We start from the raw sequence: 24,905 nt of genomic DNA on the forward strand, positions 1-24,905 counted from the left end.
CTATGAGGACATAGCCATGGTAGCTAAAATAATGGATTTTTATACATGACCCTAAGCATGATGCGATGGTAATTGCTTAATTAACTCCGGAACCACACCTGTGTGGAAGCACCTGCTTTCAATATACTTTATATCCCTCATTTGCTCAAGTGTTTCCATTACCTGTAGTGCACTATGTAGAGAATAGGATGCCATTTGGGTTGCAGAACCTGTCATAGCGCTGATGCATTGTTGACCTTTCTGTGCTGTAAAAGCCTATGTCAGGGAGATGCCACGCTCGTTCCTCATCCCCAGTGGGCGCTGGAACGCGGGGGCACTCAATATTGTGTCAAGTGTGCCAGAGCGTTGCAGGCTAATAAACAACGGCAAATCTAATGGCCACTCTCTACTCTATTTATTACATTCTCATTAAAACGGAGACAACACTCCTGCTAAATCACAGCGCAATCAATCAGGGCCCGAATTTACTCTCCTCTCGCTCTCTCCCCATGCATCTGTGTGTGTGCCAAATAGCATCCTATTCCCTAGTGCACTACTTTTGAGCGGGGCCCTCGAAAGTAGTGCACAATATAGGGAATATGGTGTCATCATTCTTAACCCTTAAAAGGATGCATGTGGCGCGATTTGCGTTGTGGAGATTTTAAAGGCTGAGCTTAGACAAAGCCAAAGAGAGATGTTAAAGCTGCTTGAATCATTCTGGGGCCTTTTCCATTTACCGGGAAACGGGAGCAGTCTGGATGTGTAACTCAAACAGTAGTTAGAGGGGATGTTTTCCGAGGACATCAGAGATGTAGCTACAAATGACAGGTGTTAGGTGTTGTTCCTTTACTGATGATCAAAGAACTGTTGAAATGATGCGAGCGCACGCATCAATTTTCTTTCAAATGATGCCAGCCGAGGCTGCATGCTCCTTATGATCACTGCATGATTCACTGCCAGCCGTCACAGCAGCTTTCAGAAGGGTGCGGAGCTTACTTAGCCTGCATCCCAAATTGCACTCTATACCCTGTATAGTGCACTACTTTTGACCAGGGCTCATAGGGCTCTGGTCAAAGGTAATGCACTTTACAGGGAATAGGGTGTCATTTGAATCATAGCCTTTGGGTTTCTACGCCGAGGAACATGAATATACACATCATATTGGTTTCACTTACTGCAATACCACTAGATAAGTCTGCTGTGAATTTCTCTTTCCAGTTCCCATTTTTCTTCCTTCTCCGCTCTGACTACCGCTTTTCTTTTGTTCCACTGTTAATAACTTCTCCCTCCTTTTCCGGTCTGTTTTTTCCCTTTCTCCCTCTTTCCCTCTTTCATGTTTTGTCTCACCCTGCTCTTCTTCTGCGTCTTACTCTGCTTCCCTTCTTTTGTCTCACTTCCTCTTCCTCTGTGTCCTCCCTCCCTCTCTGCTGTTGCAAGATAACGAACCGCTACATCTACGACACGGTGCTGCTATTGGCCAACACCTTCCACAGGAAACTGGAGGACAGGAAGTGGCACAGCATGGCCAGCCTCACCTGCATCCGCAAGAACTCCAAGCCCTGGCAGGGCGGGCGCCCCATGCTAGACAACGTCAAAAAGGTACTGGTCCATCCATATAGGGCAGGTCAATTCAAAACCTGGACCTCAAAGCCAGTTCCACTGCTGATTTTCATTCTTCCCCTCTAATCAAGAACTGATTTATACCTGGGAATCAAGGTGGGTGCAATTACTTATCAGGTAGAACAGAAAAACAGCAGGACTCCAGACCTTCTTAGGTTATTCTTAGGGACAGGCATTTTTCTTGAATATAACAAAGGCCGTCAGGTCACGATGAGGTCATGACAAACTCCTAGTTCTTACTTATTCTGTGTACATCATATTATGTACATCCATAGGATACATTAAATATATGTATGAGATTGTATTTGCATGTCCTGTATAATGCTTGGAGCGAGGGATGGAAAATGTTGTTACCGAAGTTCTAGCAACACATTGACTGTAGTACTCACTCTGGAAAAACATTGGACCACTGCTACTCAACATTTCGAAATGCCAACAAGGCCCTCCCCCACCCTCCCTTCGGCAAATCTGATCACGTCTCCATTTTGCTTCTCCCTTCCTATAGACAGAAACTCAAACAGGAAGTACCAGTGCTAAGGTTTATTCAATGCTGGTCTGACCAAGCAATCCATGCTTCACGCAGACTGGGATATGTTCCAGGTAGCCTCTGAGAATAACATCGACGAATACACGGATACGGTGACTAAGTTCATCAGGAAGTGTATAGGAGATGTTGTACCCACTATGACTATTAAAACCTACCCAAACCAGAAACCGTGGATAGATGGCAACATTCGCACAAAACTGAAAGTGCGAGCCACTGCATTTAACCATGGCAAGGTGACTGGGAATATGGTTGAATACAAACAGTGTAGTTATTCCCTCCGTAAGGCAATCAAACAGGCAAAATTCAGCGGCTCAGACACAAGACATATGTGGCAGGGTCTATAGACAATCACGGACTACAAAGGGAAAACCAGCCACGTCGCGGACACCGACGTCTTGCTTCCGGACAAGCACAGAGCCATCGACGAGGCCTGCTACCAAGGACTGTGGGCTCTCCTTCTCCGTGGCTGATGTGAGAAAGACATTTAAGCATGTTGACCCTCACAAGGCTGCCAGCCCAGACGGCATCCCTAGCCGCGTCCTCAGAGCATGCGCAGACCAGCTGGCTGGAGTGTTTACAGACATATTTAATCTCTCCCTATCACAGTCTGCTGGCCCCACTTGCTTCAAGATGTCCACCGTTGTTCCTGTACCCAAGAAAGCAAAGGTAACTGAACTAAATCACCCCGTAGCACTCACTTCTGTCATCATAAAGTGTTTTGAGAGGCTAGTTAAGGATCATATCACCTCTAACTTACCTGACACCCTAGACCAGGGGTGGGCAATTCCAGTCCTCGAGGGCCTGATTGGTGTCACAGGTGTTAACTAGGGATGGAGAAAAGGGTGACACCAATCAGGCCCTTGAGGACTGGAGTTGCCCCCCCCCCCCCACCCCCACCCCCCCAGCCCTAGACCCACTTCAATTTGCTTACCGCCCCAATAGATCCACAGACAATGCAATCGCCATTGCACTGCACACTACCCTACCCCATCTAGACAAGAGGAATACCTTTGTAAGAATGCTGTTCATTGACTATAGCTCAGCATTCAACCCCATAGTACACTCTAAGCTCATCATTAAGCTCGGGGCCCTGAGTCTGAACCCCGCCCTGCGCAACTTCCTGACAGCCGCCCCCCAGGTGGTGAAGGTAGGAAACAACATCTCCAATTCGCTGATCCTTAACACAGGGGCCCCACAAGGGTGCGTGCTCAGCCCCCTCCTGTACTCCCTGTTCACCCATGACTGCGTGGCCTGCAACCACAGGGCTCTCCAGTTGGTGGTGTTGCCACCCCAATGCATCACCGGGGGCAAACTACCTGCCCTTCAGGACACCTACAGCACCTGATGTCACAGGAAGGCCAAAAAGATCATCAAGGACATCAATCACCCAAGCCACGGCCTGTTCACCCGCTATCATCCAGAAGACTAGGTCAGTACAGGTGCATCAAATCTGGGACCGAGAGACTGAAAAACAGCTTCTAACTCAAGGCCATGAGACTGTTATATAGCCATCACTAGCCGGCTTCCACAAGGTTACGCAGCCCTGCACCTTAGAGGCCGCTGCCCTATATAGACTTGGAGTCACTGGCCACTTTAATAATGGAACACTAGTCACTTTAATAATGTTTACATACATTATTCTACTGTATTGTAGTCAGTGCCACTCCCACATTGCTCAATCTAATATTTATATATTTCTTAATTCCATTCGTTTACTTTAGATTTGTGTGCATTGTTGTGAATTGTTAGATACTACTGCGCTCTTGGAGCTAGGAACACAAGCATTTCGCTACACCCACAATATCATCTTCTAAATATGTGTATGTGACCAATACAATTTTATATGATTTGATTGGACAATATGATAAGAATGTTGATAAATCTGTGTAAAGAATATGTCAAGCAAGAGTGGCATGGACCTTGTCCCAAATGACACCCTATTCCCTATGTAGCCCTATGGGTCATGGTCAAAAGTAGGGCACTATTTAGGGAATAGGGTGCCATTTGGAACACACCTATGTTCAGCTGTGTTCTGTCTTTGCGTTACCTGACAAGGTGCAATGCTGCTGTAGATCATACGCACACTACGTTATGTGAAAGACAAGTGATACTATTGACAGACAAGGGATAGCCCTTCAGTGTTGGGACTCATCTCCTTTGCCTCCACTTTTCTCTCAGAGGAGACCTTTGAAATGGATAGGGAGATACTGTAGGGGCACTGTCTTGGGCATTGAATAATACCCTGTTGGGGTTGTTGATGCCGTGTTGAGGTGACATTGTGCTCTCCAGAGCTGCTGTGTTGGTGCAGGAGGCTAGGATGTGATGTTATCACCTTCTCCATCCCTGTGGCCTTTGCTCCTGGGGGGTGTACTGTACCTGTCGACATGTGTCTGCACAAACAAATGGGCTCGTACGCGCACACACATGCACGCATGCACATGCACGTACCCACACACACACAGTACACTCTCTCAAACAAACACACACACACAGTACACTCTCTCACACAAACTCTCCACACACACACACACACACAGTGGCATCCTCACACTCTGCCCTCTGCCATGAGCTGCGTGAGCATTCAGTGAAAGTGACACCGGCCCTGCTATAGGAAAGGTGAGCCTGCAAAAGCCAAGTCCCATTGATTCAGTCCCTCTCCATCCAGCCCTGGGACTCTGTGTTTGTGTGAGGTGTTCTCTCCTCCAGTTTTTAATTGTAATAACTGTGTATAGGTGATGTTAATGTGGCGTGAACCTTGTTATTTTACTGTAAGCCAGCGACGTAATGGGCCAATTTTTCATTCCCTAGGGTTTCCTCACTGGATCACTGTTCTACAGCTTTATTAGGGGAACTGGCTGTTTATTGGCTTTTCAATGCGTGCGTTAAGGTGAACTCGTCTGGATACTGCTCATCAGCTCTCATAATTGGCCAGCTAATTATTCCTGTCAGCTCGGTATTGGTGCAATACATTCACAACAATTATCTTTGTGGTAATTGCACCTGCTGTGTAATTGCACCTGCTGTAGAGGACGATGTGCCAGACAGGCGGTAAAGAGAGAGTGGAGGGAGTGGGGGGGTTGAGGAGGGTCTCTGCACTCGTTTGTGATGTTGGAGAGATTAATGGCTAGGCATGGTGTTGCGCTTTGTTTGTGGCAGCCAAGGCCCTCTCTGGCGAAAGGGGTTTGTAAGCCAGCTCTCGTTTTGCAAATGAGACCCCAATAAGAGTAGACTACCAACAGGCGATTATTATCATTACGATAATGTAATGGGCTGCATGAAGAGGAATAAATCTGTTTCCCAACGTGGGCGGATTCGTTGTTGCTCGGGGCAGTCGCGTTCTCGAACACAGCGCTGCAGAATGTCTTCAGTGCAGGTGCGCTGCAGGCTGAATTATGAAAGGGGTGCGAGGGAAGCGAGGCAGAGAATTTGTTGATTCATGACCTCTGCACACATCAATGGAAATATCAAAGCGAGAGGGATTGTCTTCAGAAAACCCCACGCTTTCCAACCAGGTGATCTAGGCTGGAGGATTGATGATGTCTTACTACTTACTATATATCACCTATTTCTTCCATTGGGCTCGTGAAATAGCAGATAGAAGTATCCAGTCTGACAACAGACCTTTTATATGATCCATCTGAAATATTTTATAACTTTCTCAGGGACCACATTCATTGTAGTGTCTTTGACCTTACTAATCATGTGTACGGTGTCCATATTAGGATAGACTCCGTCTCATCAGGACTTGTTTCGATCTCAACAGGACTATGTGCTTTGTCCATTTTGACAGCACTCTGACTTTGTGTCTGTCCCGTACAGTCTGGAGTGAGTGGTCTGACCGGCTTCCTGGAGTTTACCGACAACGGAACCAACCCCAACATCTACTTTGAGATCCTGGGGACCAATTATGGCGAGGACAGGGGGAGGGGTGTCATCAAGGTAAGATAACAAAATATTGTTTTTGTTGTTGTCGGCTATTCGACACAGCGTGGTACTTGATGTGTACTTGTTGTTTCCGCTGGGGCAAGCCATACAGAAATGTATACATACATTTGGATAAAAGTGTCTGCCAAATGGCATATATTATTAGATTATATCATTATGTTTATGTGGTGCTCTTCACCTCTGTGTATTGTCATTGAGGCTCATTATCATTTAAAAAGCAGACTGTACATCTATTCATGAATATAAAGAAAGGTTTTGGTACGTTGCCAAGATGCCAAAAAAAAAAGAGTCATTTATAAAAGCAAATGTACTTGATCAAATCAAATCAGACTTTATTTGTCACATGCGCCGAATACAACAAGTGTAGACTTTACCGTGAAATGCTTACTTATTACAAGCCCTTAACTAACAGTGCAGTTCAAGAAGAGTTAAGAAAATATTTACCAAGTAGACTAAAATAAAAATGTATAATAAAAAAGTAACACAATAAGAACAACAATAATGAGGTTATATGATGATGTACGTGATGAACACCCATGAATGTTAATGTCTTATGGCCAAATCCGATGGGCTAGTGCGCATCTTATTATAACGTGTTACCCAGAAAACTATATACAGTATGTCTATATTCCCTGTTCTTCTCATATATGTATACACCTTAGCTCGTTAAAGCTCACCTCTCTCCTTCAGGTGTGGACACGAATTATGTTCATTTACCGAATGATCAAGTTTTAATAGATAATCAGAGCTGCTCAATGGAATTTCAAACAGCCGCCCTCAGAGAATGATGCAGCACTGTTTATCTTCCTCTGTGCTGTTTATTTATCTACTTTTGGTTCTAGTGCAGCAGCCCAGCCGCAGTTTAAGAATAGAAGCACAAGACCCGATTCCCTGAGCACCACCATGCGCGATAATTTGTCTATTCTTTCCCCTCATTTTCTCTTCATTACTGTATTCATATATTCCCATATTTACTCACTCAAATATCAGTTGCTATCGTTCTGTTCCATCTGTTGTCCAAATACAGATCAATTACCGGTAACCATGGTGGCAAAGACGTCGTAGAGATGTCCGGGAGATGGATTGGTTATGGCAGTTTCAAGGAACATAGAGTCACAGAGAGACAATCTGTTCCTCTCAGATAAACAAAGGTGTTGACTCACCCTGGTCGTTCCCATAACTCCTGGTGAGTGAGCGAGGAACACAAACACAGCCGATATCCTGACCAGGAAGTCTTAATCTCGCACTACTACTCACCTAAATAGCAAACACCGCCATGCCGTGGCAGATCAGATGACTTCATGTCCCGTTATGCAGTTGGCGCCTCAGATGTAAATCACAGAAGAGATGTATTATTTTTATTTTTATTATGTAAATCAAATTTTATTGAGATAGAAAGACACAATTGAGAGGGGTAGACAGATGGGTAGAGATAGAAAGTCACAAGTGAGAGGGGTAGACAGATGGGTAGAGCATATGAAGGTGCAGGCGGGGTTTAAACTAATGCCACTAGGGGGGAATGTATGATCCAGAGTCGGCAGCGCTACTACTAGACCAAACTCCGGCACACAAAAGAGAAGTATTTTTATCATTGCAGGTTGGTGGAGTGGTGGTAGTTGTAGTCTCGCCGCATTTGTGCGGAGATACTGAGTGAAAACATGAAATGACCCTGGGAATTGATAGAACATCACTCGGAGACGCACAAATACGATATAACATAAAAAAATGGGTGAATCTTTCCTATAAGAGTTGCGTACCAAATGACGCATCCTAGATGTGGACCTCCCTGAGTACCTTGGCTCACACTTGTTGTCACACTGCAGACAAATGTAGCCCAAAGCCTGATTGGATGAACACTAGCCACATTAGTTCCCTGTGGCTCAGTTGGTAGAGCATGGTGTTTGCAACGCCAGCATGGTGTCTGCAACGCCAGGGTTGTGGGTTCGATTCCCATGGGGGGCCAGTACAAAAAAAACTGCATGAAATTAAATTAAATGTAAGTTGCTCTGGATAAGAGTGTCTGCTAAATGACTAAAATGTAAATGCACTTGGGGTCACTGTCCATGAGGCTCCATGTGGGAAAGAGGTGTGTGGCTTTTCTCTCACCAACTACAGTACATATTCATTCAAACACAACATGCATGCACACACACGCATGAATCCCAAACTCCACTTACAGAGGGGCCACTGTAGGTTACAAATGAGATTGTCAGATCTCATTAGAGATAATGGCCTGAGACACAAACATAACGCAACATGCTTCCAAAGATGAAATTCATCTTTAAGTAAAAAGTAATTACATTAACTCTGATTCCTTAATCAGAGAATATAATTCATTTTGGGGGAATTGAATACACTGAACAAAAATATTAATGCAACATGCAATAATTTCAAAGGTTATACTGAGTTACAGTTCATATAACGAAATCAGTCAATTGAAAAAAAATCATTAGGCCCTAATCTATGGATTTCACATGGCTAGGAATACAGATATGCATCTGTGGGTCTAAAGATACCTTAAAAAAAGGGAAGGGGCATGGATCAGAAAACAAGTCAGTATCTGGTGTGACCACCATTTGTCTCCTGCAGCGCGACACATCTCCTTTGCATAGAGATCATTATGTTAATTGTGGCCTGTGGACTATTGTCCCACTCCTCTTCAATGGCTGTGTGAAGTTGCTGGATATTGGCGGGAACTGGAACGCGCTCTCGTACAAGTCGATCCAGAGCATCCCAAATATGCTAAATGGGTGACATGCCATGGGAGAACTGGGACATTTTCAGCTTCCAGGAATTGTGTACAGACCCTTGCGACATGGGGCCGTGTATTATCACGCTGAAACATGAGGTGATGGCGGCAGATGAATGGCACAACAATGGGCCTCATCATGGTATCTCTATGCATTCAAATTGCCATCGATAAAATGCCAAATCCTCTAAAACTACGTTGGAGGCAGCTTATGGTAGAGAAATTAACATTCAATTCTCTGGTAACAGCTTTGGTGGACATTCCTGCAGTCAGCATGCCAGTTGCACACTCCCCTTAAGCTTCAGACATCTGTGGCATTGTGTTTCATGACAAAAGGGGCGGCAGTGTAGCCTGGTGGTTAGAGCGTTGGACTAGTAACTGAAAAGTTGCAAGATCAAATCCCCGAGCTGACAAGGTACAAATCTGTCGTTCTGCCCCTGAACAAGGCAGTTAACCCACTGTTCCTAGGCTGTCATTAAAAATAAGAATTCGTTCTAAACTGACTTGCCTAGATAAATAAAGGTAAAATTTAAAAGAAAGTGACCTTCAATTGTCCTCAGCACAAGCTGCAACTGTGTAATGATCATGCTGTTTAATCAGCTTCTTGATATGCCACAACTGCCAGGTGGATGGATTATCTTGGCAAAGGAGAAATGCTCACTAACAAGGATGTGAACAAATTCTAGTATATATGAAAAATCTCTGGGATCTTTTATTTCAGCTCATGAAACATGGGACCAACACTTTACATATTGCGTTTTGTTCAGTATACTTGTTATACTGCTACTATAACCTCATAAGCAATGTATGTACCAAAACATCTGATGAGGGAAAGCAGGAGTTGTTGCGCCTTCTACTGAATATTTGACATTTTGCATTTGTGAAGGATCAGTTGAAAAGAGCAGAGAATAAGAGTTGCAGGTCATCGTACTGCACTCTGACGCTTTAATTAAAGGACAGACATAAACAACTCAATACACTGATTTAAAAGGGCAATCTGCAGTTCAAACAACAGCAAAGCGGACACTGCACCACTGTGTTGGTAAACAGCTGAGGGATGGGTCTGGAAAAATGTAACCACTGTTGATTTTCACAGATCAAAATTATGTTTTGAGGCTATCACAGATTGCCCATTTAACCTAACTATGCCCCTTATTCAAAAGCACTCAGCTAACCCATTCTTCAACAAAATAACAAAGTGCAGTTATTCATGTATTGGCTCCGTAGATAACTCATTACATGTGGTCATTTGTATATATAAAGCACACCGCATGTTCCTATCAATGTGCTTTGTTCAGGTTGTCATGTACTGTACTGCATGTGGGTGAATGTAACCAACACCTGAATCATTTTGGTACATTCATTTTTTATTTTGAGTATCTGTGATAAAAAGACAAAGCCAAGTCATGGAACTGTCTTAAAAAATACATTTAAACCTCCTATGCTTTATTGAAGTTGCTTTAAGTCACAGGTGACAACGTGCTTTGCTTGTTTGATGAAAGGCTTGCTCACAAGTGACAATAATATAAGATAAGACACACAACAAACAACAAATGCACATCAATTAATACAAATAATAAATGTGCATTCATAAAATAACAAAGGTTAAGGGTGTATGAAAATGCATTGTAAGGCTTACCCAACAAGCAATTTCGCAATAAGATAAGATACACAACAAACAGCAAATGACACAGCTAGAAATACACATGGTACCCGTTATTATTAGCACAGCACTCTCACACTGCATCCTAGGGAAAGCCTATCTAGCAACTTCCTCCCACACAATATCATCACGGACCCTGACTGTTGTTGTCTTTCATATTTGTTCATCTCCGCTGATAGAATTCTAAAGTCGGGCCTTGTTATTAAACTATGCTCAGGCACAGAACGGCTTATTCCAGTAATTGACACAGAGGTGACCCCGGACCTGGGACGGCTATAAGCTGCTGCTCGCCTTTCTTTCAACTCATTATCCGCACTGAGCAACACACTTACTGTATGCATGTTATTATCACTCTCTCTTTCTATATTCCCCCGCTCTCTCGTCTTCTCCTTCCCCCCCCCCTCTCTCTCTCTCTCTCTCTCTCTCTCTCTCTCTCTCTCTCTCTCTCTCTCTCTCTCTCTCTCACACACACACGCTCTCTCTCATACAGTTGTCTCTATATATTGATAATAGCGGGACATATGCAATCTATCATAATAATTATTATCTCCGTGCAAGAACTTGTTTTCCACTCCATTAATTCTGGTGGCTACATGCAGCTTACAACTTTATACATCAATAATCTCAAAGCTCCAATGGCCAGCAGCGTAGAGGACAGCAACGCTGTCTACTGGGTAATTGCTTCGTTAGCCATCATGGGACCTTAAGTAATTTCTGCTGGCAATGAAATAGATTTATATTTTCAATGTGTGGCTCTTAAAGAGGGTCACAATTTGATCTAATAGAATTCCCACTGAGCCAGAAAGAGAGAGAAGGGGAGGGAGTGAGATGGGAGGGGGGTGATGACCTATTCTTTAGATAAAGGGAGGGACAGAGGCTTGGTTCAAAGCAAGAGAGGCAGGCAGGGTAAGGATATAAAGTGAGTGTCGGCGGAAAGTTAACCCACTAATTGAATAGCATTTCATTCATACTACAATGTTCGCCAGAGCGGGGTCACCCTGCCTAATCTGGCACAGCCATTATACATCAGGTTAATAGATATACAGTAGTACCTTCAGTGATATGTTTGGACTGATAGAAAATATTTATTTTATATGAAAGCTGGTGTTATTCTGTTAGCCTTGACACTGTAAAAAGAAACATGTTTAACCATGTACGACTGCATGACAATAGAATGTCAGTTTGCATGAGGGTCAGGTTGTATGTCTTACTGTAAGTACCTGTCAGTCAAAGAGCATTTGCGCTTTTCACATTTATACCCAAAGCCGTACCAAGACATATAGTAGAGTGGCTTGTATGTATGCGGACACCTGCTCTCAAAAGAACATTCCTAACAATCACAATGACATATGTTCATCCCTATAAACATCTAATATAGAGGTGTCTTCGGTAGAATGGCTTCTTGGTTTCTCACGCTCCATTCCTGGTTTCTTCCCATGAAGGACATGGAGAGACAGAGAAACTGTCATCAGAACCTTATGGGGGAAAAACTGGCATAAATGTAAAATAACGTAAAATGAACCTGAATTGTCAGTATGTTAATAGATGATGGTGATAGAACATTGGTTCAAAGTATTTTTGCCCGATGGTAGGGGACTTACCCTACCGGAAATGAACATGTGAAAAACATTTTGGAAATACAATAATTACACAATGTTATTGTAAAACAAATGTAATTGTAATACATTTTCTCTATTTACAATTCTGGGACCATGCAACATTGATTTTGGAATACAAAATAGCTTATCAAAAGCAGGTACAATTGCCCGTTTGTGGTACAAGATATGAGAGCAACACCTTTGGAAGGAAGGAATTCATTCCTTCAATGTAAAATATATTCCTGTAAGGATGTGTGTTAAATATGTGGGGAGCGCGGACAGTGGAACAGAAGAGATCCCCCTGGGGTAGAGATTCCCATTTCCCCCAATTTTCCGTTCCATTAGGTAGATTTAGATGTTGCTTTATAGAAGCTGTCTTTGCCTTTAGGAGAGGCAGGGGAGAGAGAATCATTGATTTGTCTTGCTTCAGAGATTCTCTCTTTGCACTTCTCCTGGACAAGTCCCAGTAGATAGAAGATGTGTTAGATGTCAGCCGTTGGCCTACATCAAGTTACCCTGAGTCAGGCAGACCTTGGCTGTGTCCCACTGGACCCCTATTCCCTATATAGTGTAGTACTTTTGACCAGGGTCCATACGGAAGCCCGTAAGCCTCGATTCCAAGGAAGTCCACTATGTAGGGAATATGGTTCTATTTGGGATGGAAACATTTTCTTTATGCACATTGTGCTATGGATGTTATTGGAACATTGTTAAAGAGTGGAGGAGGAGGAGACGAAGAACAAAGTACACCTTTTAGGCTTAAAAGAAAGTCAATATCAGTGTCTTTGTGTTCTTTCCCATCCACATATTATCTCCTTTTTTTGTGTCTCATCACACACTGCATTCTGTTCTCTATTTCCCTCTTCATGTAAGAGCAGCAGTCAAGGAAAGGGTCAATTTCAGTTCTTTGTGCCTGTTAGCACTATTATCAAATGTGAAATGCAAAAAAAATATATATGTAGGGGAAAGCTTTACAGTTTCAAGCGTCAGAAGACTTTATTGTTAAAGTTTTAAGTTATATGTCTGAATTCATAGCCTGTCACTATGTTACTTATGTTTTGAGACAACCGGTTAAAATGGAGTGTCACAAAATTGCATTGCTCTCTCCTGACATGTTGCAGAATAATCGGAAGCCCTCATTTCCCAAATTAATTTTGCATGTCTAGTCTTTATGCTGCATTATGCTGCTGTGTTGAGACAGGTTCATGGATAGGTCAAATGTTTGCATCGCAAATGGCACCCTATTCCGTATATTCAGTGCGTCCCAAATGGCACCCTATTCCGTATATTGTGCACTGCTTTTGACCACAGCCCATAGGATTCTGGTCAAGCATAATGCCCTTGAAAGGGAATAGGGTGCCATCTCTGTTATTTAACGCAAATCCCAGTGCTTACATTAATATTGATACAGTACCAAGTGGCTTGCTATTCTGAACCATGTCAGTCCATCCATTGTCGTAGAGCCCCAAACCAAAACCACCAGCTGACTACTATGAAATCTTCAACAAGTTATTGTATTTAAAGAGCAACCCTCTAAAAAAACAACTTCTCATTTGGAAGACAGCCTATGTGGCATCGATATGAGTCAGAAACATTTATTCTAGAAAACGGTGCATGATCTGACAAATGGTGATCCTTACCCAGTGGACAAACTGCTTGTACAGTAAATTACTTCACTGCAACCAGATTACAACCAGTGCTGGCTCGAAACGGGTTGTAATGGTCCCATAATGTTGCCATTTGAACCAGCTTTGATGATAGGTTTACTGACAGGTGTAAGAGTCTTGATGGAGGGTCATTGTCTCTGTGAGGTAGGCTACTCTGCCGTGTGGTAGGATACTGCTGTGCTAGGCTAACGTTGCTGACTACAGGGCCACTAGCCATAGAGTACAACAACAGTGGACACAGGTCAGTTGTGACACGGTCGGTGACAATCCCTCTCATCCTCAGGTTACCTTTGGTCAAAAGGAGATGATGGGATGCCCTTGTTGCCCCGATGTCTCCCCGATGTCGCCCTGATGTCGATCTTATCTTCATTCTGTCACCTGGTGTCAAACAAACGAGCCAATCCCCATCAGGGACTGGTAACGTGGCAACACAGACCACTGACTGTACCAAACCAAAACAAATACCATGAATAGAAACACACGCTTCCATCAAACGGTTTGAAAGCAACCGCTTGAAATGAAAATCCCTACATACTGTATTACGGTCTAATTCCAGTACTTGTGGAACCGAAAGGAAGTCACTGTTTTTACAGTCTCGCCAAACGATGGCTAGGCATTTAATTTTACTTTCACCCATACCATTAAGGCATAACGAAAACCATAGTGTGAAATGTTTCAATCATATCTAACGTGCAGAAACAGTAAATGAAAAACCCTTTTGGATGTTGTTGCATGTGGGTGTTCAGTTTCTGCAGTTGAAGATAATTTGCTGACAAGGGTAGAGCAAGCAAGTCCTGGGCTTGGAGATAGATAGAGGTGTGGTTGATACACTGAAGGCCGACTGCTGATCAGTTGATCAATCTCACACACAACTTATCTTCTCTATCAGAGAGATAGAGTAGACTGCACTAGAATTCCTCTGTTTTAAAATAGACACAAACAGTATTTCAGCTTGTGGACTCATGGCAACTCATAGAGATAGGCCAATCTCACCACCTATAGTGCTTAATGAAAGTATTCAGACCACTTGACTTTTTTCCACATTTTTCTATGTTACAGCCTTATTCTAAAATTGATAAATAGTTATTTTTTGTCATCAATCTACTCACAATACCCCATAATGACAAAGCAAAAACAGTTTTTTTGAATTTTTTGCAAATGTATTTTTTCAAAAACGTGTTATCGCTTTGTCATTATGGGGTATAGTGCGTAGATAGATGAGGATTTTTTTTTATCAATTGTAGAATAAGGCTGAAACATAACAAAATGTGGAAAAAGTCAAGGGGTCTGAATACTTTTCCGAATGCACTGTATATGCACAAGTAGGATTTACGGCTCTCAATCATTTATCTATGACTGTTTTCCAAATGGCACCCTATTCACTACATAGTGTACTACTTTTGACCAGAGCCCTAAGGGAATAGAGTGCCATTTTAGAAACAGGCATATTTTAGAAACAGAGCCCTAAGGGCATGACAAAACCTATTCCCCCTCAGGAGACTGAAAAGATTTAGCATGGGTCCTCAGATCCTCAAAAGGTTCTACAGCTGCACCAAAGAGAGCATGCTGACTGATTGCATCACTGCCTGGTATGGCAACTGCTCGGCCTCCGACCGCAAGGCACTACAGAGGGTAGTGCGAAGGGCCCAGTACATCACTGGGGCCAAGTTCCCTGCCATCCAGGACCTCTGTACCAGGCAGTGTCAGAGGAGGGCCCTAAAAATTGTCAAAGACTCCAGCCACCCTAGTCATAGACTGTTCTCTCTCCTACACACGGCAAGAGGTACCGGAGCACCAAGTCTAGGTCCAAGAGGCTTCTAAACAGCTTCTACCCAAAACCAAAAGACTCCTGAACACCTAATTAAATGGCTACCCAGACTATTTGCATTGCTAACCCCCCCCCCCCGTCTATTTTACAACACTGCTACTCTCTGTTGTTATCATCTATGCATAGTCACTTTACTAACTCTACCTACATGTACATATTACCTCAACTAACCGGAACCCCTGCACATTGACTCTGTACCGGTACCCCCCTGTATATAGTCTCGCTATTGTTATGTTACTGCTGCTCTTTAATTACTTCTTAGTTTTATTTCTTATTCTTAGCCCTATTTTTTTAACTACATTGTTGGTTAGGGGCTCCTAAGTAAGCATTTCACTGTAAGGTCTACACCTGTTGTATTCGGCGCATGTGACTAATACAATTTGATTTGATTTTCATGTTCACGGGTGTTTAGACCATGTCAGAATTCACTTTAGCAACTGGATTTAAAAATCATTGTGCAATAGAAATTTCCTCTGTATCTGGCAAAGGCCTTCCAGTAAATGGATGATGCCAAGCGTCTGTTTATTATTTTATTAATGCTGTTATTTTGGTCCTGGGTGGGTGTGGAATGAGAGTAGCCTTGTCGGTGTTCCGGGTTTAAACATAGCAGTCTGGAGAGAGAGAGAGACAGAGGATTCTCAGTTCCCACGCCGGCTCTATGCATCATGACTTATTGATGTCTCTCTAATGATGGTTCCTCCTCTGCTCCCCTCAGAGCACTTGGCCATTTCCCACCTTTTGTTGCCAGTTCCCAGTCTGGTGTGTGGTGAGGAATCTCAACTGGATGTTGAGGAGTGGAGGTTTGGTCCTTTGTGGATTATTTGGAAGAACATGGCACTTCCATGGAGTCCATGGAGAATAAGAGCACCTCCTCCCCGCTGCCCACTGCTCTGAGGCTAGGAAACACTGTTACCACCGATAAATCCACTACAATTGAGAATTTCAATAAGCATTTCTCTACGGCTGGCCATGCTTTCCACCTGGCTACCCCTACCCCGGTCAACTGCCCGGCACCCTCCACAACAACCCGCCAAAGCCCCACCATTTCTTCACCCAAATCCAGATAGCTGATGTTCTGAAAGAGCTGCAAAATCTGGACCCATACAAATCAGCCGGGCTAGACAATCTGGAACCTCTCTTTCTAAAATTATCTGCCGAAATTGTTGCAACCCCTATTACTAGCCTGTTCAACCTCTCTTTCTTATCGTCTGAGATTCCCAAAGATTGGAAAGCTGCCGCGGTCATCCCCCTCTTCAAAGGGGGTGACACTCTAGACCCAAACTGCTACAGACCTATATCTATCCTACCCTGTCTTTCTAAGGTCTTCAAAAGTCAAGTTAACAAACAGATTACTGACCATTTCGAATCCCACCGTACCTTCTCCGCTATGCAATCTGGTTTCAGAGCTGGTCATGGGTTCACCTCAGCCACGCTCAAGGTCCTAAACGACATCATAACCGCCACCAATAAGAGACATTACTGTGCAGCCGTATTCATTGACCTGGCCAAGGCTTTCGACTTGGCAGACTAGACAGCCTTGGTTTCTCAAATGATTGCCTCGCCTGGTTTACCAACTACTTCTCTGATAGAGTTCAGTGTGTCAAATCGGAGGGCCTGTTGTCCGGACCTCTGGCAGTCTCTATGGGTGTGCCACAGGGTTCAATTCTCAGGCCGACTCTCTTCTCTTTATACATCAATAATGTCGCTCTTGCTGCTGGTGATTCTCTGATCCACCTCTACGCAGACGACACCATTCTGTATACTTCTGGCCCCTCTTTGGACACTGTATTAACTAACCTCCAGATGAGCTTCAATGCCATACAACTCTCCTTCCGTGGCCTCCAACAGCTCTTAAGCGCAAGTACAACTAAATGCATGCTTTTCAATCGATCACTGCCCGCACCTGCTCGCCCGTCCAGCATCACTACTTTGGACGGCTCTGATCTAGAATTCGTGGACAACTACAAATACCTGGGTGTTTGGTTAGACTGTAAACTCTCCTTCCAGACTCACATTAAGCATCTCCAATCCAAAATTAAATCTAGAATTGGCTTCCTATATCACAACAAAGCATCCTTCACTCATGCTGCCAAACATACGCTCGTAAAACTGACCATCCTACCGATCCTCGACTTCGGTGATGTCATCTATAAAATAGCCTCCAACACTCTACTCAACAAACTGGATGAGGTCTATCACAGTGCCATCCGTTTTGTCACCAAAGCCCCATACACTATACCCCATACATTGCGACCTGCTCTCGTTGGTTGGCCCTCGCTTCATATTCGTCGCCAAACCCACTGGTTACAGGTTATCTACAAGTCTTTGCTAGGTAAAGCCCCGCCTTATCTCAGCTCACTGGTCATCATAGCAGCACCCACTCGTAGCACGCGCTCCAGCAGGTATATCTCACTGGTCACCCCCAAAGCCAATTCCTCCTTTGGTCATCTTTCCTTCCAGTTCTCTGCTGCCAATGACTGGAACGAACTGCAAAAATCTCTGAAGCTGGAGACTCATATCTCCCTCACTAGCTTTAAGCACCAGCTGTCAAAGCAGCTCACAGATCACTGCACCTGTACATAGCTCATCTGTAAACAGCCCATCTATCTACCTACCTCATCCCCATACTGTATTTATTTATCTTGCTCCTTTGCACCCCAGTATCTCTACTTGCACATTCATCTTCTGCACATCTACCATTCCAGTGTTTAATTGCTATATTGTAATTACTTCGCCACCATGGCCTATTTATTGCCTTAACTTACCTCATTTGCACTCACTGTATATATATACTTTTTTTGTTTTCTTTTGTTGTACTGTATTATTGACTGTATGTTTTGTTTATTCCATGTGTAACTCTGTGTTGTTGTATGCTTCGAATTGCTATGCTTTATCTTGGCCAGGTCGCAGTTGCAAATGAGAACTTGTTCTCAACTAGCCTACCTGGTTAAATAAAGGTGAAATAAAAAAATAAAAACTTGCATCCACAGGATCATGGGCACGCATGACTGCAAGTAGCTTTGGATAAAATGTCGCTTTTGCTAAACGGCATATAATGTTATATATGCACTGAGTGTACAAAACATTAGGATCCTGCTTTTTCCATGACATAGACTCACCAGGTGAATCAAATCAATTTGTATTAGTCACATGAGCCGAATACAACAGGTGTAGACCTTACAGTGAAATGCTTACTTACGAGCCACTAACCAACAATGCAGTTTAAAAAAAATATGGATAAGAATAAGAGATAAAGTAACAAGTAATTAAAAAGCAGCAGTAAAATAACAATAGCGAGACTATATACAGGGGGGGTACCGATACAGAGTCAATGTGCGGGGGCACCGGTTAGTTGAGGTAGTATGTACATGTAGGTAGAGTTATTAAAGTGACTATGCATAGATGACAACAGAGAGTGGCAGTGGTTTAAAGAGGGAGTGGTGGGGGGTAATGCAAATAGTCTGGGTAGCCATTTGATTAGAAGTTCAGTAGTCTTATGGCTTGGGGGTAGAAGCTGTTTAGAAGTCTCTTAGACCTAGACTTGGTGCTCTGGTACCGCTTGCCGTGCGGTAGCAGAGAGAACAGTCTATGACTAGGGTGGCTGGAGTATTTGACAATTTTTAGGGCCTTTCTCTGAAACCGCCTGGTATAGAGGTCCTGGATGGCAGGGAGCTTGACTGGGCCCTTCGCACTACCCTCTGTAGTACCTTGGGGTCAGAGGCTGAGCCGTTGCCATACCAGGCAGTGATGCAACCAGTCAGGATGCTCTCGATGGTACAGCTGTAGAACCTTTTGAGGATCTGAGGACCCATGCCAAATCTTTTCAGTCTCTTGAGGGGGAATTGGTTTTGTCGTGCCTTCTTCACGACTGTCTTGGTGTGCTTGGACCATGTTAGTTTGTTGGTGATGTGGACACCAAGGAACTTAGCTCTCCACTAGCTCCACTGCAGCCCCGTCGATGAGAATGGGGGCGTGCTCGGTCCTCTTTTTCCTGTAGTCCACAATCATCTTGAAACCTATGCTCCCTTTGATGTCACTTGTTAAATGCACTTCAATCAGTGTAGATGAAGGGGAGGTGACAGGTTAAAGAAGGATTTTTAAGCCTTGAGACATTGTGTGTGTGCCATTCAGAGGGTGAATGGGCAAGACGAAAGATTTAAATGCCTTTAAATGGGGTAGGGTAGTAGGTGCCAGGCGCACTGGTTTGAGTGTGTCAAGAACTGCACCTTTGCTGGGTTTTTCATGTTCAACAGTTTCCTGTGTATATCAAGAATGGTCAACCACCCAAAGGACATCCAGCCAACCTGACACAACTTTGAGAAACATTGGAGTCAACATGGCCCAGCATCTCTGTGGAACGCTTTCAACCCGTTGGAGAATCCATGCCCTGACGAATTGAGGCTGTTCTGAGCGCAAAGGGGGTGCAACTGAATATTAGGAAGGTAATGTTATATGTAATGTGTATATATATATATATATATATATATATATATATATATATATATATATCACATACATACACGACCCGGTACCAGATGAGTGTACCAAATAAACACTCAGTGGCCAGTTTATTTGGTACACCCATCTAGTACTGGGTCGGATCTCCTTTTGCCTCCAGAACAGCTACAGATACGATGTGGCATTCAAATGTTGCTCATTTGGGATCAAGGGACCTATTGTGTAGAAACATTCCCCATTACTATACTGCCACCAGCCTGTACCTTTGACACCAGTCATTACGGGATCGTGGAGTCATCCTGCTTATGCCAAATCCTGACTCTGCCATCAGCATGACACAACAGGGACCAGGATTCAGTTGTCCAGTGTTGGTGATCGCGTTCCCACTGGAGCCACTTCTTCTTGTTTTTAACTGATAGGAGTGGAACCTGGTGTGGTCGTCTGCTGCAATAGCCCATCCATGACAAGGACCGACGAGTTGCCGTTCTGCCGAGATGCCGTTCTGCGCACAAATGTTGTACTGCGCTATTATTTGCCAATTTGTAGTTTGTGGCCCAATTCTTGACATTCTTATTCGACCTCTCTCATCAACAACCTGTTTTTGCTCACTGCACTGTCGCTGACTGGATGTTTTTTGTTTGTCTCACCATTCTCAGTAAACCCTAGACACTGTTGTGCGTGAAAAGCCCAGGAGGCCAGCCTTTTCTGAGATACTGGAATCGGCACGGCTGGCACCAACGATCAAGCCATGCTCAAAGTCGCTTAGGTCACTCGTTTTGCGCATTCTAACGTCCAATCAAACAGTAACTGAATGACTCTATGCCTCTCTGCCTGCTTTATATAGCAAGCCACAGCCACGTGACTCACTGTCTTTAGGAGCAAACCATTTTCGCGAACGGGGTGTTGTACCAAATAAACTGGCCACTGAGTGTAGGTCTGGATGGTTCAGGTGTTTGCCTAATAGAATTGTTGTCTGTAGAGTAACCAACAAATATGTGACCGATCGGATCGATTCAGTCTTATGTAGCACAATTTGAAATAGTTTTTTTTACATTGGATAAAAGTTGAGACTCAGAGCTAGAAAATGGTATATCATACACTACAGTTGAGGAACAATGGGAAAGCAATTCTGCTTGTAAACTTGTAACCTCAAAATGGCCCTTGAATATTTTGAAACCTACTGGAGAGCTCTTCTATGTCTACACCCATTCAGCATCATTCACACCGTTTAAGCTTTAACCCCACCATTCTCTTGAAGGATTCACATGTAAGGCTATGTACTAAACAATCATCGATTTCAAGACGAAAGGACGGTTTATACTACGGGTGTGTTCGTCAATTTAATCTCAAGTGCCAGAGTGTGCTCTAGACGTTTGTATACTCGGAGCATTGCCAGATTGGCCGTTCGTAAATTCAGAGGGTTTCACTCTCGGAGCGCACACTGGAGGCTCTGGCCGAAAAGTAGGGTTGATCGGAGCGTTCTGACCTAACAACAGCAGTCAAGCACCTAAGCTAACTGGCTAATGTTGTCTAGCTTCCTTGCTAGTTCCAGACACAAATGATAGAACAGAGCGAATTTACCAACAATGTCTATCAACAATTGTCACAGTGATATGATAAACATTCTATTGAAATAGTGACTTGCATAGTGAAGTCTTGTGTTTAGACATGTAGCTAGCTAGCTAAACAATGAACCATAATCCCAACTCATAACGTTACTACTGTCGTGATGTTGTATTGATTGTGACGACTGCTGTTCATCGACTGATTAACTGTTTACAATTACGTGATTAAATTTAATATTATTATTAACTCATTAACCTGGGGCACTATGGGGAAAGTTTTGGCTTTGATGAGTTGCTTTTTCCCAAATTAACTCAAAGAATATCAGAATATCGATTTTACAACAGTCGCTAATTAATACATTTCCTCTACAGTCTCATTCTGAACATCGCATAATGACGTGAATCTCACTAAATAAGTCCGTACCACACCAATTGAGTTGATTATTTATTTACTAACAAGCTAAAATTATAATTATAAGATACACATAAACAAACACAGTCTAGGCTATTGATTAGAACTTAGTACAATGAAACAGGTCCCTAGCGGACCAACACAATATGACACGTTACACAAAATGGGGATTTCGAAAGAGAGAGAAAGAGAGAAAAGCACACTTGGGTACATTTGTAAACTATGCTTAGTTTAACCCTAACCCTAACCTTTCCCTGAACTGCTGCTCTTATGGGTCAGAATATAATGATGTAATTACGTGTTGAAGGTCTCCGATGGGGTGTCTCTTCGTGGACCGGGTTTGCCTTCTCTGGTGACGGCACGTCTTCGGTTACCGGGTGTAACTCTCTGTTTGTCCTCACAATGTCAGTGTCCTTTCTCTTAGTGGTCTGTTTCCTCGCCCTTGTTCTGAAAGAGGGGTCTTCTGAGGACGGCTAATCAGACATATAGGTGGTCCCAGAGTTGGAATGAAAGCAGTGTAGACACACGATTCCTTGGATTCCTTCCTGCTTGAATTCACCCTCTTAGACACTCATCCATAGCATAGATTGTTAATAGGTTCCTTTGTCTTCTTCAACCTCGTGTTGCATTCTGGGGTTACAACTAATCAGACCTTGGCTGCAGCTTGTGGTCCCTAGTCATAATGTTAATTCTTAACTCACATGTTTTATGCCCTCGGGTCAGATATGGGCGTTTCCGCCTTTAGGGCAAGTTCTCTGGGCATAACTAGTTACGAGGCAAGGTCTGGATTTTACTCAGATCCAATTTAGACAACTAACTTCACATTTCATCTTTACAAAAACATTGTCTTTGATCTGGACATTTACCACACAACGTACAGTATGCAAACATCAAGTACATATTGTGAAAACTCTTCAAATTACAATGTTTTCGTTATGTCATCATTTAACTTTTAATAACATAACAAAAACAACATTCATTTTCATATTCCATCTATCGTCATTACTACCATTTTGACTGATGGAACATATTGTCCCAAAGTCCATTTATTGCATGTTACTGTTCAGAGGTAGGTTCTCCATAGGCCCATCATACATTCCATTCCTCCACAGTGAGAGGACAAAGGGATTTTGTCTGCTGCCTTAAGATTTACAATGGGCGGGAGGTGTCATAAAACCCCCCACCTCCATACCTCTCGACCTCTCTCCCGGTGGTGGGTGTGAGAGATATTCCTGTAGGATTATGGGCCACGGTAACCTGAACCGAACAGGCCAGTCATGACACTACCCTGCATGAATCTGCAGGTAGCTAACCAACCAGGATCAATGTTAGCTAGCTAACATTAGGCTATAACTAGCAATGCGAATGGCCCTGAGATACGAATAATATTACTACCCAGATCATACACGTAACGTTAGCTAGCTAGCCAGCCAGCTAATGTTAGCTAGCTAGCTAACAGTACACTTTAACTTGAAATGAAAATGACTTTCTGACAAAATTAGAAAGTGTAATTTCTGAAAATGTAGCTAGCTAGTCTCTCGTACCCATAAACATGGATTGACACTTCTCCCTCTCTGTCATAGATGCCATGGTTGCCCTTAGTTTGAAGATGTAATCTGGAGCCTTCTATGTTCTCTTTTTGACTCCGTCTGCATATTTGCATTCAAACTGATTTCAAAACTCGGTCCTCCAGAAAGTGGAGAGCAACACTTATGCAGTTCTACTACATGATATCTTTCAAAAAAGCTGCGTTAGAAAGGATTACCTACACATACTGACCACCTCATATTATAAATAGACCAATCCGATACTAATCTCTTGGCATGTCCAGCCCACTCATTATCTCAGCCAATCATGGCTAGTGGGAAGATTGCTGGCTTTTTCCATGCCTAACCAACTAGGCTAGTAATTATATTCCTATTTACAGATGGCATACAAGTTTGTTAAGGCACATGAAAGTTCACATGTTCCAGAAGGCATTTCTGCCAAAAAATGGCCTTTTGATTAAAAAAATACGTTTGCATTCAAACGGCGCTCCTGTGAAGTAGTGATGCGCAACATACGTCTAGTTTCCTGAAACAGGTCAAATATAGGCTTTGGGCTTTAAAGGGATAGTTCAGCAATTTTACACATGTAGATATGTTGTTGGTTTTTGTGTGTGTTTTTTTTTTTAGGGTAGATCAGCTTTACTATTGCAGATAGATTGTGGCTTCATCAATGTAGTTGCCTGCACCCCCCCTATATGTATTTTTTGTAAATATATACAGCACCAATCAAAAGTTTGGACACACCTACCATTCAAGGGTTTTTCTTTATTTTTACTATTTTATACATTGTAGAATAATAGTGAAGACATCAAAACTATGAAATAACACATATGGAATCCTATAGTAACCAAAAAAGTGTTAAATAAATCTAAATATATTTTATATTTGAGATTCTTCAATGTAGCCACCCTTTGCCTTGGTGACAGCTTTGCACACTCTTGGCATTCTCTTAACCAGATTTATGAGGTAGTCACCTGGAATACAAGTTGTTTTTGACAACTTTATACTTTCACTACATTCCTAATAAAAATGATGTACTTTTTACTCCATACATTTCCCCTGGCACCCAAAGGTACTCACTACATGTTGAATGCTTAGCAGGACAGGAAAATTGTCTAATTCACACACTTATCAAGAGAACATCTCTAGTCATCCCTACTGCCTCTGATCTGGCAGACTCACTAAACACATGCTTTGTTTGTAAATTATGTCTGAGGGTGAGGGCGTAATATAAAAAAACAGGAAAATGGTGCTGTCTGGTTTGATTAATACAAGGAATTTGAAATTACTGTTGATACTATGTATGCGGATGATTCGACACCCTACA

General features: G+C 43.0%; 1 protein-coding gene across 3 annotated transcripts in view; it reads left to right on the forward strand.

The window, feature by feature from the left end:
• The window catches only part of LOC106580171 (glutamate receptor ionotropic, delta-2), a 605,308-nt gene that overhangs the window by 399,401 nt on the left and 181,002 nt on the right, over positions 1 to 24,905 (forward strand). For all 3 annotated transcript variants that reach the window (XR_001322822.2, XM_045704300.1, XM_014160933.2), the window contains exons 7-8: positions 1,417 to 1,578; positions 5,966 to 6,085. Coding sequence is in view for 2 of the 3 variants with exons in the window: in XM_045704300.1 (XP_045560256.1) it covers positions 1,417 to 1,578; positions 5,966 to 6,085 (282 nt within the window). In the remaining variant the exon portion in view is untranslated. The remainder of the gene's footprint in view (positions 1 to 1,416; positions 1,579 to 5,965; positions 6,086 to 24,905) is intronic.

The sequence above is a fragment of the Salmo salar genome, chromosome ssa20, assembly GCF_905237065.1.
Source record: "Salmo salar chromosome ssa20, Ssal_v3.1, whole genome shotgun sequence".
In the NCBI taxonomy this organism is placed as follows: domain Eukaryota; kingdom Metazoa; phylum Chordata; class Actinopteri; order Salmoniformes; family Salmonidae; genus Salmo; species Salmo salar.